The 13,161-nt window shown below is 40.1% G+C and overlaps 2 protein-coding genes and 1 long non-coding RNA gene across 5 annotated transcripts in view; 2 read left to right on the top strand and 1 right to left on the bottom strand.

Moving 5' to 3' along the window:
• LOC129743622 (ras-related protein Rab6) overlaps positions 1 to 9,618 on the bottom strand; it is a 101,094-nt gene extending 91,476 nt beyond the window's left edge. The window contains exons 1-2 of one of the 3 annotated variants that reach the window (XM_055735701.1): positions 9,380 to 9,618; positions 8,629 to 8,868 (exon numbers count right to left, since the gene is read on the bottom strand). In XM_055735701.1, coding sequence (XP_055591676.1) covers positions 8,629 to 8,698 — 70 coding nt within the window. In that variant the 5' untranslated portion in view covers positions 8,699 to 8,868; positions 9,380 to 9,618. The remainder of the gene's footprint in view (positions 1 to 8,628; positions 8,869 to 9,379) is intronic. The other 2 variants (XM_055735700.1, XM_055735702.1) reach the window with 2 other exon arrangements.
• LOC129743636 (uncharacterized) lies at positions 5,050 to 5,447 on the top strand. The gene is made up of 2 exons (XR_008736632.1): positions 5,050 to 5,178; positions 5,257 to 5,447. It is a non-coding gene; the product is annotated as an uncharacterized LOC129743636 (long non-coding RNA).
• A 631-nt stretch (positions 9,619 to 10,249) lies between the features above and the next one.
• On the top strand, positions 10,250 to 12,998 carry LOC129743616 (protein FAM8A1). Its single transcript, XM_055735694.1, has 3 exons — positions 10,250 to 10,744; positions 12,112 to 12,253; positions 12,304 to 12,998. Exons 1-3 carry the CDS (start codon positions 10,369 to 10,371, stop codon positions 12,779 to 12,781), a joined length of 996 nt encoding a protein of 331 aa, XP_055591669.1. The 5' UTR covers positions 10,250 to 10,368; the 3' UTR covers positions 12,782 to 12,998.
• The last annotated feature ends 163 nt before the right edge of the window (positions 12,999 to 13,161 follow it).

Below are 13,161 nucleotides of genomic sequence, written 5' to 3'. Positions count from 1 at the left end.
GCTGCCTCGGTTTCACAGAAGAAACGAAAATGATGTTGATTTTTCAGTACAAAATATTCAATTTTCCCATACAAACCTAAAAGTTCAAATTTACTCATGTAAACGTTACTTAAAAATTCTACAAAAAATCATGGATGAGTTTTGGACCAATACGATGCTTTTAAGACTCCAGGGTTTGAGAAATTCAAAGATGACCCCAAATCGACTCAGTCTATTGCCTTAACCCGTCTACCAAAATTCGCTGATTCCCCTCCAGGTGGTCATTAAGAAACATTCCACCATTCCATTCCACGAGTTATGGACAATTCCTGAATAGAGAAAGTCACATCGAATGGTGCATCCTCAAAGTTTTTGTTAACTTTCATGAGACCTTGCTTGCTGTAAATCAACAAAGGGTTTCGAAAGTGTTGTATGACTCATGATGTTATAAAAGACGACAGTCTTTTAATATTTTTCACCGCTCAAGCCACAAATATATTTGGTAAAATCAACAGTTTTGTTACATTCATTGCACGTGTCCAACGGCGCGAGGAGAAAGTCGGGTGTCGATACGACGTCCGCCGGTTGGAGAATCCAGAGGTGAAAAGGGCATACGTTGAACAGCTAGAATCCCGAGCCTCGGAGCTGCCGACAGACGAAACAGTCGAAGAACAGTGGTGTGGAATCAAGAATGCCTTTATCACGACGAGCCATGGTACTCTCGGTAAAGTTTGTGGAAGAAGGAGTGAATGGATGTCGGATGAAACTTGGAGGATGGTCGATGATCGGAGAAAGGCGAAAGTCGGAATTGAGCAGGCATGTACCGGGTCAGCCAAAGCAGCCGCCCGCTTACGATATGCGGAGCTGGAAAAGGCAGTTAAACGAGCTTGTAGACGAGACAAGAGAGCCTGGACAAACTCCCTAGCCGAAGAGGGAGAAAGAGCCGCCGCCAATGGAGATATCCGATTACTTTATGACATTTCTCGCCGCCTCAGTGGTGCAAGGACTAATGCAAGAATGCCGCTAAAAGACCGAGCAGGTCAGTTATTGACCGATCGAACAGATCAGCTCAAACGATGGACTGAGCACTTCGAACAACTCTTCCGAGTCACGAATAGCGATGGCCAACAGAATCTGCAGCTCGAAGCGCCAACAGTAAGTCGCATAAATGGCGTCAACTCGGAAGCGCCTTCGCTGGCTGAAATAGAAGCGGCAATCAAAAACATGAAATCCAACAAAGCACCTGGGATTGATTGCATCCCTGCTGAAATGCTGAAAGCCGACCCTGCCCTATCAGCACAAATGTTGCACCGTCTTTTCGCTGACATCTGGGATACTGCAACATTCCCGGCCGACTGGATGCAGGGTATCCTCGTAAAGGTCCCGAAGAAAGGAGACCTGACAGAGTGCGGTAACTGGCGAGGCATAACGTTGATCTGTACAACCCTCAAAGTACTCTGCAAAGTGATTCTGAACAGGATCCAGGAGAAAATCGACGCTACACTCCGACGGCAACAAGCTGGATTTCGATCTCGACGATCATGTGTGGACCACATCACAACGCTACGAATCATACTGGAACAAATCAACGAATTCCAGGACTCTCTTCTGCTGGTGTTCGTTGATTTCGAAAAAGCATTCGACCGACTTAACCATGAAAACATCTGGGCGGCTCTAAGGCGACGAGGGGTCCCAGAGAAACTAGTCCATCTCATCGAAGCACAGTATGAGGCATTTTCGTGCAAGGTCTTGCACGACGGTGTCTTGTCCGAACCAATCCCGGTAACTGCTGGAGTGAGACAAGGATGTATTCTATCACCGCTACTTTTTCTAATCGTAATGGATGAGATTCTGATTGGATCGATTGACTGTGCACCGAACCGAGGATTGCCGTGGAATCCTTTAACAATGGAGCAACTGAACGATCTTGACCTGGCAGACGATATTGTTTTGCTCGCCCAAACACAACCGGACATGCAGAGCAAACTCGACGACCTCACCGAAAGTTCCAAGGCAGCAGGTCTCAAAGTCAATGTCGGAAAGACCAAGTCGATGGAGATCAACACAGGAAATCCCTCCAGTTTCATAGTAGCTGGGCAACAAGTTGAGAAAGTGGAGTGCTTCCAGTATCTTGGTAGCCAGATTACGCCTGATGGTGGTACCAGAAAAGACATCGAAACACGGATCAGAAAGGCCCGATTTGCGTTTGCGAGTCTCCGAAACATCTGGCGGTCACGCCAGATCTCTTTACGAACAAAAATCCGAATCTTCAACTCAAACGTCAAATCCGTATTGCTGTACGGGTGCGAAACTTGGTGCACATATGCGGTAACGACGCGAAAACTGCAAGTATTTGTGAACCGCTGCCTGCGGAATATCATCCGCGCTTGGTGGCCTGGCAACTGGATCTCGAATCAGGAACTACATCGCCGGTGTCATCAAAAGGCGCTAGAAATCGAGATTCGGGAACGTAAGTGGAGATGGATTGGGCACACGCTGCGAAGAGATGAAAACGAGATTTGCAGAGAGGCGCTAGATTGGAATCCAGAAGGTCATCGAAGAAGAGGCAGACCCAGAAATTCGTGACGGAGAAACCTAGCCGCTGAAATCCGAACTGTCGACGAGAATCTTGACTGGGACCAAGTGAAGACGCTGGTTCCGGATCGTCAACAGTGAAGGTCTTTTACCACGGCCCTATGTACCGGAGGATCGGCGCGGGATCATTAAGTAAGTAAGTAAGATACATTTCAGACATTTTATAATTCAGACACCTCAGATATGTGAATGAAAGTATTCAAGTTCAGAGGAGTTTAAAGCCATATTTACTATTATATCACTTTTATTCTCTCAGCTTCTTTTGAAAAATAAACATAATGATTTTTGGGCCTTTTCAAACTTTTTAAACATAAAAAAATAACTAAGTATTTTCGTAGCTCTTAAAAGAAAATGTAATATTTTTACAAACACTTGTGTAAAAAATGTAAAAAAAATATTTAGAAGAAAATTTTACGGAAATTCTGTTATGAAAATCTTTTAAGCAGAGGAAAAATTTGTTAGAAATAATAAATTTTATCCTATTTTCTAGGAACAACAAAAACAAATAAATGACTATTTTGAAAACAACGGAAAGTTCGAAATTGAAGAGGCAGGCAGTTGATGTCATACTAGTGGACGAACAGATTGAACTGGTTTTACAGTAGATCAATGTCGTCCTAACCGTTTGTGGTGTAGAATAGTTTAAGATCATCAGCATAACAACACCCACAAATCAGACTCTACTCCAATAATGCCTTCCTTGGAGGTAGAATTATCGGCACAAGATTCTATGCCGGATCGGCATTAACATGCTTTCTTGTTGGAGTAGGCCGATCTCAGGTGAAACAATCACAGCAATTGAGATACTCCAATGTCATTAGGTCATAAATTTTTCAATCATTCGCAAATACAACTTCAATCTTCCAAGACGTATCTTGAACGTCTGCGGAAACACATACTTCAAGAGGTTTATGAGCCCAGTCAGGAAGGTTTGAAGAACCGAAGATATTTTCTACCCGGAATCCAAAGGCTAACAGGTGGTGACCGTAACTGCTGGAAAAGGTCGCAAGGCAAAGGCGAAGATAAGCCTGCTTTTGGACCCGATTAATTATGTGTACGTTCAGGAAGCCAAAACTGCACATGAGGTCTGGTCTAATCTGGAGAGAGCGTTTTAAGACTCCGGCACGGAACGCAAGGTTGGTATGCTCAGAAACCTGATCAACACGAAGCTTGAGAACTGTGGTTCGATGACCGAGTGCGTTAAGCGAATCATGTCAACGTCTCACCAACTGAGAGGCATCGGATTCGACGTCAGCGACGAATAGGTTGGAGCATTGCTGCTTGCTGGCCTTCCCTCCGAGTACCGCCCGATGGTAATGGCGATTTCAAACTCCGGCATCGAGATCAAAGGTGATCTCATCAAATCCAAGCTGCTTCAAGAATGTGAGGATCCGGCGGTAGGTTCTGCACTCGTTACCAAGAACTACCGGAAGGTCCAACACAATTCTCAAACCCAACCGAGAAGTCATCATGAATCGAAGTCCCACAACGAAGAGCCGAAGGGTCCGAGATGCCATGCGTGTTCGAAGGTCGGACACATTGCCAGGAACTGCCCGAAGAGGAACCGGAAAGGAGTCAGAAAGGACAACGCGTTTGGCACGGTTCTTTCGACGGTACTTCGAATCAGGGGCCACATCCCATTTAACCAACGACGAAAATCTGCTCGAAATCTGCTCAAGAAGCGATGGATGTTGTGCCATCGAAGATGCGAAGCTTAAATCACGACTCAGCCCAGGTGAAATCAACGTTCGAAATGTCCAGTTCACTCCGGGTCTCTCGACAAACTTACTGTCCGTTAGCCAAATTGTCGAGAACGGGAACAATTCCGACGGAGAGCTTTTCGCAACCGGAACGAAGGTGAATGGATTATTCATGTTTGATGGTCAGAAGTCCCATCAATCTTTGGCTTGCTAGTCCGGTGGAACTCTATCGATTTGGCATAGCAGAATGGGTCATCTACACATAAGAAGTCTGAAGCAACTCCGAAATGGCCTGGTATCCGGAGTCCAATTTCAAGATGACGATGATGATGCGTGCAAGATTTGTCCCCTTGAAAAACAAACCCGTTTACCTTTCAGCAAAGACGGTTCACGAGCAAACGAGGTCCTCGAGGTGATCCATTCAGACGTTTGCGGGCCGATGGAGGAACCTTCGATTGGGAAGCATCGATACTATATCACGTTTGTGGACGATAAATCCAGGAAAATCTTCGTCTATTTTTTGGCGAAGAAGTACGAGTCCGAGGTGCTACATGCATTCCAGTCCTTCCACAGTATGGCCGAAAGACAACAGGGTTGCAAGATCAAGACCATTCGAACGGACAACGGGAAGGAGTACACTCAGGCAAATTTCTATTATTATTTTCAGGAGATGCTTCTTATGAACCGCTTTTTAGAGTGTAAAATTGTGTTTCATAAGAGTCTTATGAAATTCTTTTAAATTTCATACGAAGTTCTCATGAAAAATAGAAGATACCGCATTGTGAAAAAAATAATGAACACATTCAACACAGTCATATACTTTATCGTCGTCAGAAGCACTCACTCAGTTTAAAATTTACTGCTTTCCTTCAACACTTCAATGTGATTTTGATCTTCCAAAATGGTAAGTTTTAGTTGAAATTTATTTTTTGTTGAAAATATTTGTCTTAATAGGTACATTTCATGTTTATTTACTTTTCAGATTGGTTAGTATGGCGAAAGGCGAAGTCAAAGGTCCGAGGCGCAATAAAACTTTTGATGGAACCAGATGTTGAAAGGCAGCTGATTATCACGATGATGTTATTTCATACAAACAAGGCAGAAAATAAATTTAAATGAAAAAAAAACTTGATTTATTTTAATTTTATGCGACACATCCTTTTCCCATAAGAATATCTTATGAAAAGCAACAACCCCTCATTGGCACCAGTGTTCATCCCTCGAGTTCATTCGATCATAAGACAATCTTATGAATTTCATTATTTTTTCTTATGGCGCCACTATATAAGAGAATCTTATGGCATACATAATAGGATTTTTCTGAGTCAGGCAAATTCTTATTATAATTTTCATAAGATACGTCTTATGAAGCCCTTTTTTGCGTCCAAACTAATTTTTCATAAGAGTCTTATGAAATTCTTTTAATTTTCATACGAAGTTCTTATGAAAAATAGAAGAAACGGCATTGAGGGAAAATAATGAACGCATCGATTCCATCAGTCATTTTTCAATCGTCAAACGAAGTTGTGGAATTATTAATGTTATTGTTCTAAATGGTAAGTTTGAAATGAAGTTTATTTTTAGTGATCGTTGAACATATTTGAAAACTTTAATTTGTTTTTTGTTTACTTTTCAGCACGTAGAACGGGAAAAAACCCAAAGTCAAAGGACCGTATGCGGCCGAACAAACCGGAACCGGTGGACCGAGTATTGATGTGCTGCAGATGGTGACCATAATGTATGTACCAAACAAATTAGCCGAACAATAAAATAAGTTTTTATCATCAATTGTTTTGAATTTTTTGCATCAAACGTGACATATCCTGTTTTTATAAGACCCTCTTATGAAAAGCAACAACCTCTCATTGAAGTAGGTGTTCATCTGCAGAATTCATTCGCGTCATAAGATAATCTTATGAATTTCATTGATTTTTCTTATGGCGCCACTTCATAAGAGAATCTTATGGAATGTATAATAGTATTTTTCTGAGTGATACACAAATCGTGGTCACCAACCAAGGGTCACACCAAGACACTCAGAAAAATACTATTATGTATGCCATAAGATTCTCTTATGAAGTGGCGCCATAAGAAAAATTAATGAAATTTATAAGATTGTCTTATGACGCGAATGAATTCTGAAGATGAACGTCTCCTCAATGAGAGGTTGTTGCTTTTTATAAGAGATTCTTATGGAAACAGTAATTCACTTTCTAATAAGAAAAAATCTAGATATTTCATGCTGAAAACATTCACTTTATTGTTTGCAAATTTGTTTGAATAAAATAATTCATGGTCACCATCAGCAGCGCATCAAAAGACGGCTCCATCAAAGTTTTTTTTGCCATACCTGAATCTTCGACTTTAGTTTTTTGCCGATCAGCTTGCTGAAAAGTGAACAAAAAATGTACTTTACTACGTTCACACCAAAAACATCCAATCAAACTTACCATTCCGGCGATAACAATAACATTTAACATTGAAGGAAAACTATAGGAAAAACTAATGGCTCCACAACTGGTTAGTGCTGGGTACGACGACGAGAAAATGACTGATGGAATGAATGTGTTCATTATTTTTTCACAATGCCGCTTCTTCTATTTATCATAAGAACTTCGTATGAATATTGAAAGAATTTCATAAGACTCTTATGAAAAATTAGTTTGGACACAAAAAAGCAGTTCATAAGATGTATCTTATGAAATTTATAATAAGATTTCCTCTGAGTGGACGCCTGAGAAAATCTGGTCAGGAAGAAAGCCGGATTTATCGCATCTAGAGAATTTTCGGAACTAATGGCTCCATAAGAATGACAGCTAATCGGAGTGAAATTGGAGTGAAGGCTCTGTTTAAAACACGAGGAATCGTATTCGCAATCTCCGTGCGAGCGCGCCCGTCGCCTATAATCAATATGCATATAGTGCGAGCTGCCGAATGTTTTCGATTGTTCGTAAAATTGAGGCTGAAATAGCACTATTTTTATGCTTTTTTTTTAAATATAAATCTTAAAGCTTACATTTTACATTCTTAGAATGTTCAACAAAAATATGTAAGTATTTTGTTTTTATGAATCACTTTGAAGAATATTTTGGAAATTTTTAAACTACCAGAAAATAAATTATGTTTAAAAAAAAACTGATTTTTAAAGGTTTTTTTAATATTTACACTGTAACTCAAAGGATGAATGTTTAAGAAACTCAACGTTCAAAACAATGTTCCATAAATTAGGATTTTAAATAAGTTTGTCGAAGACAGCAAAGAGATTGGACCTACGGTTTAGAAGTTAGAAGTTACGGTTTAGTTATTATAAATATCGATAAGTTTGGTCTGGTTACATCCAAATTTTAATTATTTCAAAGAAACAAATTCGAGAAATGGCAGAGGGTACAATGTAAATCGTTTAGAAATATGTTACGATTTGTCAGATTTATGCACATCCAAATATTTGAGAAAAATATCATGTTTGTAGTGATTGCATAAGAATTTTTTTTTGTTATCGGTAGATCACTGTTTTTACTCATCTTTAGGCAACTTTCATCGTAACTCAAGACTATTTCTGAATCTTTTCGATTGTATCTAGGTAGCTTGAAAAAATTTAACTTCCTTGAAAACAACATTCTGCATGTTAATCCAACCACAACGAGAAATTGAAGCTCTCTTTGAACTATTCCTGAACATATTCATCAGCATGAATATCAACTGGTGATTAATACCTAGAGAATTCTCGGTGAATATTTAGACTTGAATTTCAATCGGCCTGGTTAAAAAGCAATGAGAGAGATCGGTTTGGGAACAACAGTTTTACCAAAAATTTCTCCCAAAAACAAGCATCGATGTTTTTAACTTTAGACCATGCCAAATCATACCAATTAATTTAATAATATTTATTAAAGACCCCTTAACAATTATCAATCAGATAAAAAATCATGCTAATAATCTAACAAAATTTTCATAAATGTTATTCAGTCCAGAAGGAACTCCAACACGTAGAAATTCTAAAGCCAGTTCAAAATAAAATGATGTTAAATTTCAGTCTCTTATAAACATCACGAAGTTTGATTTCTAAAGTCTAGTTGAAACACCTATTTTCACCTTAAAGATTGTTTTCGAAATTTCGACAACAGTTGAAAATATTATAAATTAATTAACATAAAAATATATTTTTAAAATAATGTTATGTAAAACTTTTATTTATTTTTATAATTTTGAAATGGATGTTTTGGTAGTTAAGTACCTACACAAACGTTTTCGACAAATCGGACAAAGTAGGTATTTAAATGAAATTGTTCTCATATTTCTGAATAGTTAATTGTTTAAAACAAGATTTTTATAACAAAAGATATCGGATATTTACCGCTTTGTTCCCCGAGAAACACCAGTTTGAACTTCCGCAGCGGATTCCCAAAATCGCCGGATGATGACATCGTGCTGCTGTTGTCTGCGCGATTCCTGCCACTTGTCACTTGAACACACTAGAGCTGGATATATTCCTTGCACCAGAAACCCCCGGACCTACAGGCACTTCCCGCAAAACTGCACTTGCACTTCCGAACTTTCCTGGTATCGGGGATCGAAAATCGATTCCCCCGTACGGCTTTTGGAATAGAAAAAAAAATACGATAAATCAAAATCCTATGATGACGATGATGAATCAACTCAGCAGCGACACACAAGAGACGGGGAGATTCGATTCCAACGGGATTATCTCCGGATTGCCCTTCCTTCGCACACTCCCAACCCAATAAGAGGGTTTAAGAAAAAAAAAAAAAAACCACTAGATTCGGAACCCACAGACAGCAAGTTTGGAGCCACTCCAGAAATTGCCACTTTTCTTTACTTTTTTTTTTATTGCTCCGGGAGATCCGCCGTGACTCAATTCTCACAATTTCCGAGACAGCACTCACACAGCCAGCCGAAAAACGGGCATGAAAATTTCCCTTCCAACTTCCAATTGAATGCGCTCGGCAGAGGGAGGAGAAACTTTTCCTCTTTCACCCGCAGCAACACATACACCGTAATTCGAAGGGGGGGAGGTCGAGGAGAGGGCAGCCTGAATCCGGAACGCCCGAAATTTTCCTACTGGTTCTAAGGAAACGAAAACTCACTAAAACCCGCTTACCGTAGATACACTTTCCACTTGAACGGAAAAACCTCGGAACAATCCGGAACACGGAACCGGGATCGAAATTTAGGCCCCGACAACGACGACGAAACGGCGACGATGACGAGAGTTGGCAATGTTGGCGTTAATCTGCGCTATCTCCAGTGAAAAACTAGTGACATTACACTTTTTGGATTTCGACTCCGCTGCAAGTTTCGCGTTGACAGTCGAGGCGATTGCTTTTTCGGCTGACGTTTTGCGTTTTTCACCGTTCTGTTTTGATTATACGCATCGCCATCAAGCGCCCGCGAGAGCTTTTTTGTAATGTTGGCAGTTTCGCGTGTGACGTTAATGGGAAGCTTTTTGGCACACCGTTGACAACCGCTAAAAATCATCCAAAATTTTGAATTAATAATTTTAAATCTAAAAAATGTATAAATCGGCATTTGATACCTGTTTCTGAGTGTGAAATCTGAATCTGAAATTTGAATCTGAACCCGGATCTGAAAACCGAATCTTAAATCTAAATCTGAATCGCAAATTTGAATCTAAAATCTGAATCTGAAATTTGAAATGTAAGTCTGAATCTGAAATCTGTATTTCAAATCTGAATCTTAAACCTAAAACTCAAATCTAAATCTGAATCTGAATCTAAAATCTGTATCTAAATTCTGAATCTGATTTTAGAATCTAAAACACGAAATTTAAATGCATGGGAATGGTTGTTGATTATGAACCATCCTATGACATTTAACGTCACCAGCATAAAAGCTCAATTGATTCCTGAAAGCTTGTTTCTGACGCTCCGCAGCATAAAAGCGTTTAAGCGTTCCAAGTCACTGAAAAATATATGTTTTTCGTCTGACAGCAAAATTTATGCAACGAAAGGTAAATAAAAACACGTAAGTCTTCAAAAATTATTGTTTCCTGAAACAGCCAGAAAATCGAGTTATTGGTTAAATTATCAAAATTTCCGACGGTCCAAGTGCAAAAATGGACGAAAACCAAGACAAACCTAAAGACCCTGCTGCAGAGCTTCCGGAAGCGGAAGTCCCGTTGCTGCCAGAGCTGACCAAAACACCGAAACAGATGTACTTCGAGCTGCTTCGAATCTGGGTTCAGCAGGCTCAGATGCAACAGCAAATCCAGGCATACTTCCCGTACTATCTGATGAACAACTACCCGCAGCTATTCCAGACACCGAATGGAGTCCCTGGAGCACCAGCTGCTGGTTTGCCTGGGGCGCTACCGTCTACCGGAAGTGCTGCTGCCAACGGTCAGGTTGCAAATACGAATCAGCCTAATGTTCCCGCTGGGCCCAACCAGAGGCGGTTGGCGGAAATTATGGATCCCGCGCGACAGGAAGAAAGTAAGTTGTATTATCAAACATTATACCTAGTTTATTAAAAATGAATTTCAAATTTCGTATTCCTGACGAAAATATGTATAGAAAGCAGTGATTGAGTTTTGCTGAGCATGAATTGATCAACCATCTCTCGCTCAACGCTTTACTCGGAAGCAAAGGTTGCTTTGAGGCAGCGAAAACGACAAAACCGATGATGCATACGCTCTCACATGGCCCGCCTTCAAGAAGCAATATACATTCGAGGCAGCGAATCCAAAAAACCAAACGAATGGCTCTCACTCATCTCCTGTTACATTCTTGACGGAACCGAATTCAAAAGGCAGAGCAAACCCGAGTCTCCTCGTTTGTGCCTGGATCGAATACCCGAGGTTTTTCTGCTATTGCTATTATTGCACAGCAACCGCACGCAGGCAGTTAGTTTTTTCGTTTCTTTTCCCACCCTCTCCTTGCTCCATACGTTGCGGGCCTATGCAATGCAATAAGTTCGGTTGTTGTCGTTGTTGCCTCAACCTTTGCGGCGAGGTTGAAGATGTTCTCCTCAACGCAGCTATCGGCTTGAGTCCATCAAATTCAATAACGTAAATGAGTATGTGTGCCTCGTCTATTTCATGCATCATGTAGCGACCGAACGTTGAGAGAGTTCGTTCTGAGCAGCGAACGGATAGTGTCTCTCGGAGCAGATCCTCCTCATGGGGGGAGGTTTGAATGAATGTATATGTATCGTCTCCTGTATTACTATACGAGGCCTCAAAGTGTGTATTTTGAATGCCTCTGATGAGAAAATGGTTGAGGATTTCAATCACTGATAGAAAGTCAATAAAAATCGATATTAAATAATTTCTTTGACCTGATAAAAAGGCCTGTGCTTAAAGGTTTTCTAGTGATAAATCGACAATTAGGTACAATTGAAGAATTGATATAAAACAGAAAAAAATAATTGATCATCTATACAGATATTTATTAAACTATGAAAAAGTTAGAGTGTAGATTGAGGCTATTGGATGCAATTTTTCTATAAATCCCGCGTGAGCTTTCGTTTCGTCGAATAAAACAAAATTTGATTTGAATTTGAGTGTAGATTGAAGACGTTTAGGTACACGTATGGACTATCTTCTTTGTTTGGCAGCCAAGACAGTATTGAAATTTGCGACAATCAGTAATGGCGAAGAACTGCAATTACAATACACGCATCAAACATGCATGAATAGTCAATTTTCAATTTTACATATTCAATTTTTCTTTCCCGGTCTCTTTTTATCTGCTTTTGATTTCAGTACTCAAATCTGTATTTTGATTTTTTTTACTATTTAATAAAAGGATTGCCTATTGCCTTATTGGTCACTAATGTTTGTCATTGTCTTATTTTCCAGTCATCAATCGGAACGGAGGCTATGAGTACGTCATAGCTCCCATCTGGAAGCGTTTCGTGGCCGAAGCCATCGACATTGTGATAATTTTCCTGCTAAAAGTTATGACCATAATGGCGTTCATCGACGCCTTCGACATGGACTTGTAAGTTGCTTTTTTTTTCTGAGCCGACCTAAGTTAACCATTCGGTGCAGTTTCAGCTTGGACATCGACTTCGATACGCTGCGGAACTCGATCGAAGAAGATTATACCGAACTGTTGTCGCTAACGTCGGAGTTTATCTTTCTGGAAGTGATAACCAAATTAGTAGTTTGTCTGTACGAAACTCTGTGGACTATTCATGGGCAGGGTCAGATCGGGGGAGCAACGCCTGGTAAAATGCTCATGGGTATTCGGATTGTACATGTGGAAGCCGTGGTGCTGCTGGATCCTCCCCAACCGGGACTGGCCATGAATAATCAGAATCCGATCAAAGCGCTGCTTTTCCCGGCTACGAACCCCGGATTTAAACGGGCCCTCTGTCGATCGGTTGCCAAAAACGCTCTTCTAACGCTATTTTTTCCTATCTGCTTTCTGATGTTCTTCTTCAAACACAACCGGACGATGTACGACATCATGACCAAAACGATTGTGGTTGAGGACAATCCGGCACCAATTTTGCGACGGCGTTAAAACGAGTCACAATGGAATATGGGTTTTTTAAAAATAAATTTCCTAGCATGCGTATTTCATTTGAGTGATTTTAGTAGCCAGGGAAAATTTAAGATACATAATTTGTGTGGCTGTACTGCGTGGATTCAATAATGTGCAAAATAAAGCTAAGCTGTGACTTAGGTACAATGAAGATTACCAAATATGTTATTCTATGTTAATAAAGTCAAAATTAATACTTGTGAATTTCAATGGTTTATAGCAAAAGTATTTTGAAAATTCCTTCCAACATAATCTATAGAGTTGAACCATGCGCTAAAACGAAACACTAAAACAGCTATACAATCGATTGAAATGTATAATAATCTTAACTTCAAAGATTGACGGCTATATGCCATCGT

The sequence above is a fragment of the Uranotaenia lowii genome, chromosome 2 (assembly GCF_029784155.1).
Source record: "Uranotaenia lowii strain MFRU-FL chromosome 2, ASM2978415v1, whole genome shotgun sequence".
In the NCBI taxonomy this organism is placed as follows: Eukaryota; Metazoa; Arthropoda; class Insecta; order Diptera; family Culicidae; genus Uranotaenia; species Uranotaenia lowii.
Note: the sequence above shows the minus strand (reverse complement) of the source record. Positions and strands in the feature narration are given on the sequence as shown.

Coding starts and splice junctions, on each gene's coding strand:
- LOC129743616 (XM_055735694.1), top strand. CDS start 10,369: ATGGACGAAAACCAAGACAAACCTAAAGACCCTGCTGCAGAGCTTCCG. Junction 10,745..12,111: donor TCCCGCGCGACAGGAAGAAA/GTAAGTTGTATT, acceptor CTTATTTTCCAG/TCATCAATCGGAACGGAGGC. Junction 12,254..12,303: donor GACGCCTTCGACATGGACTT/GTAAGTTGCTTT, acceptor CATTCGGTGCAG/TTTCAGCTTGGACATCGACT.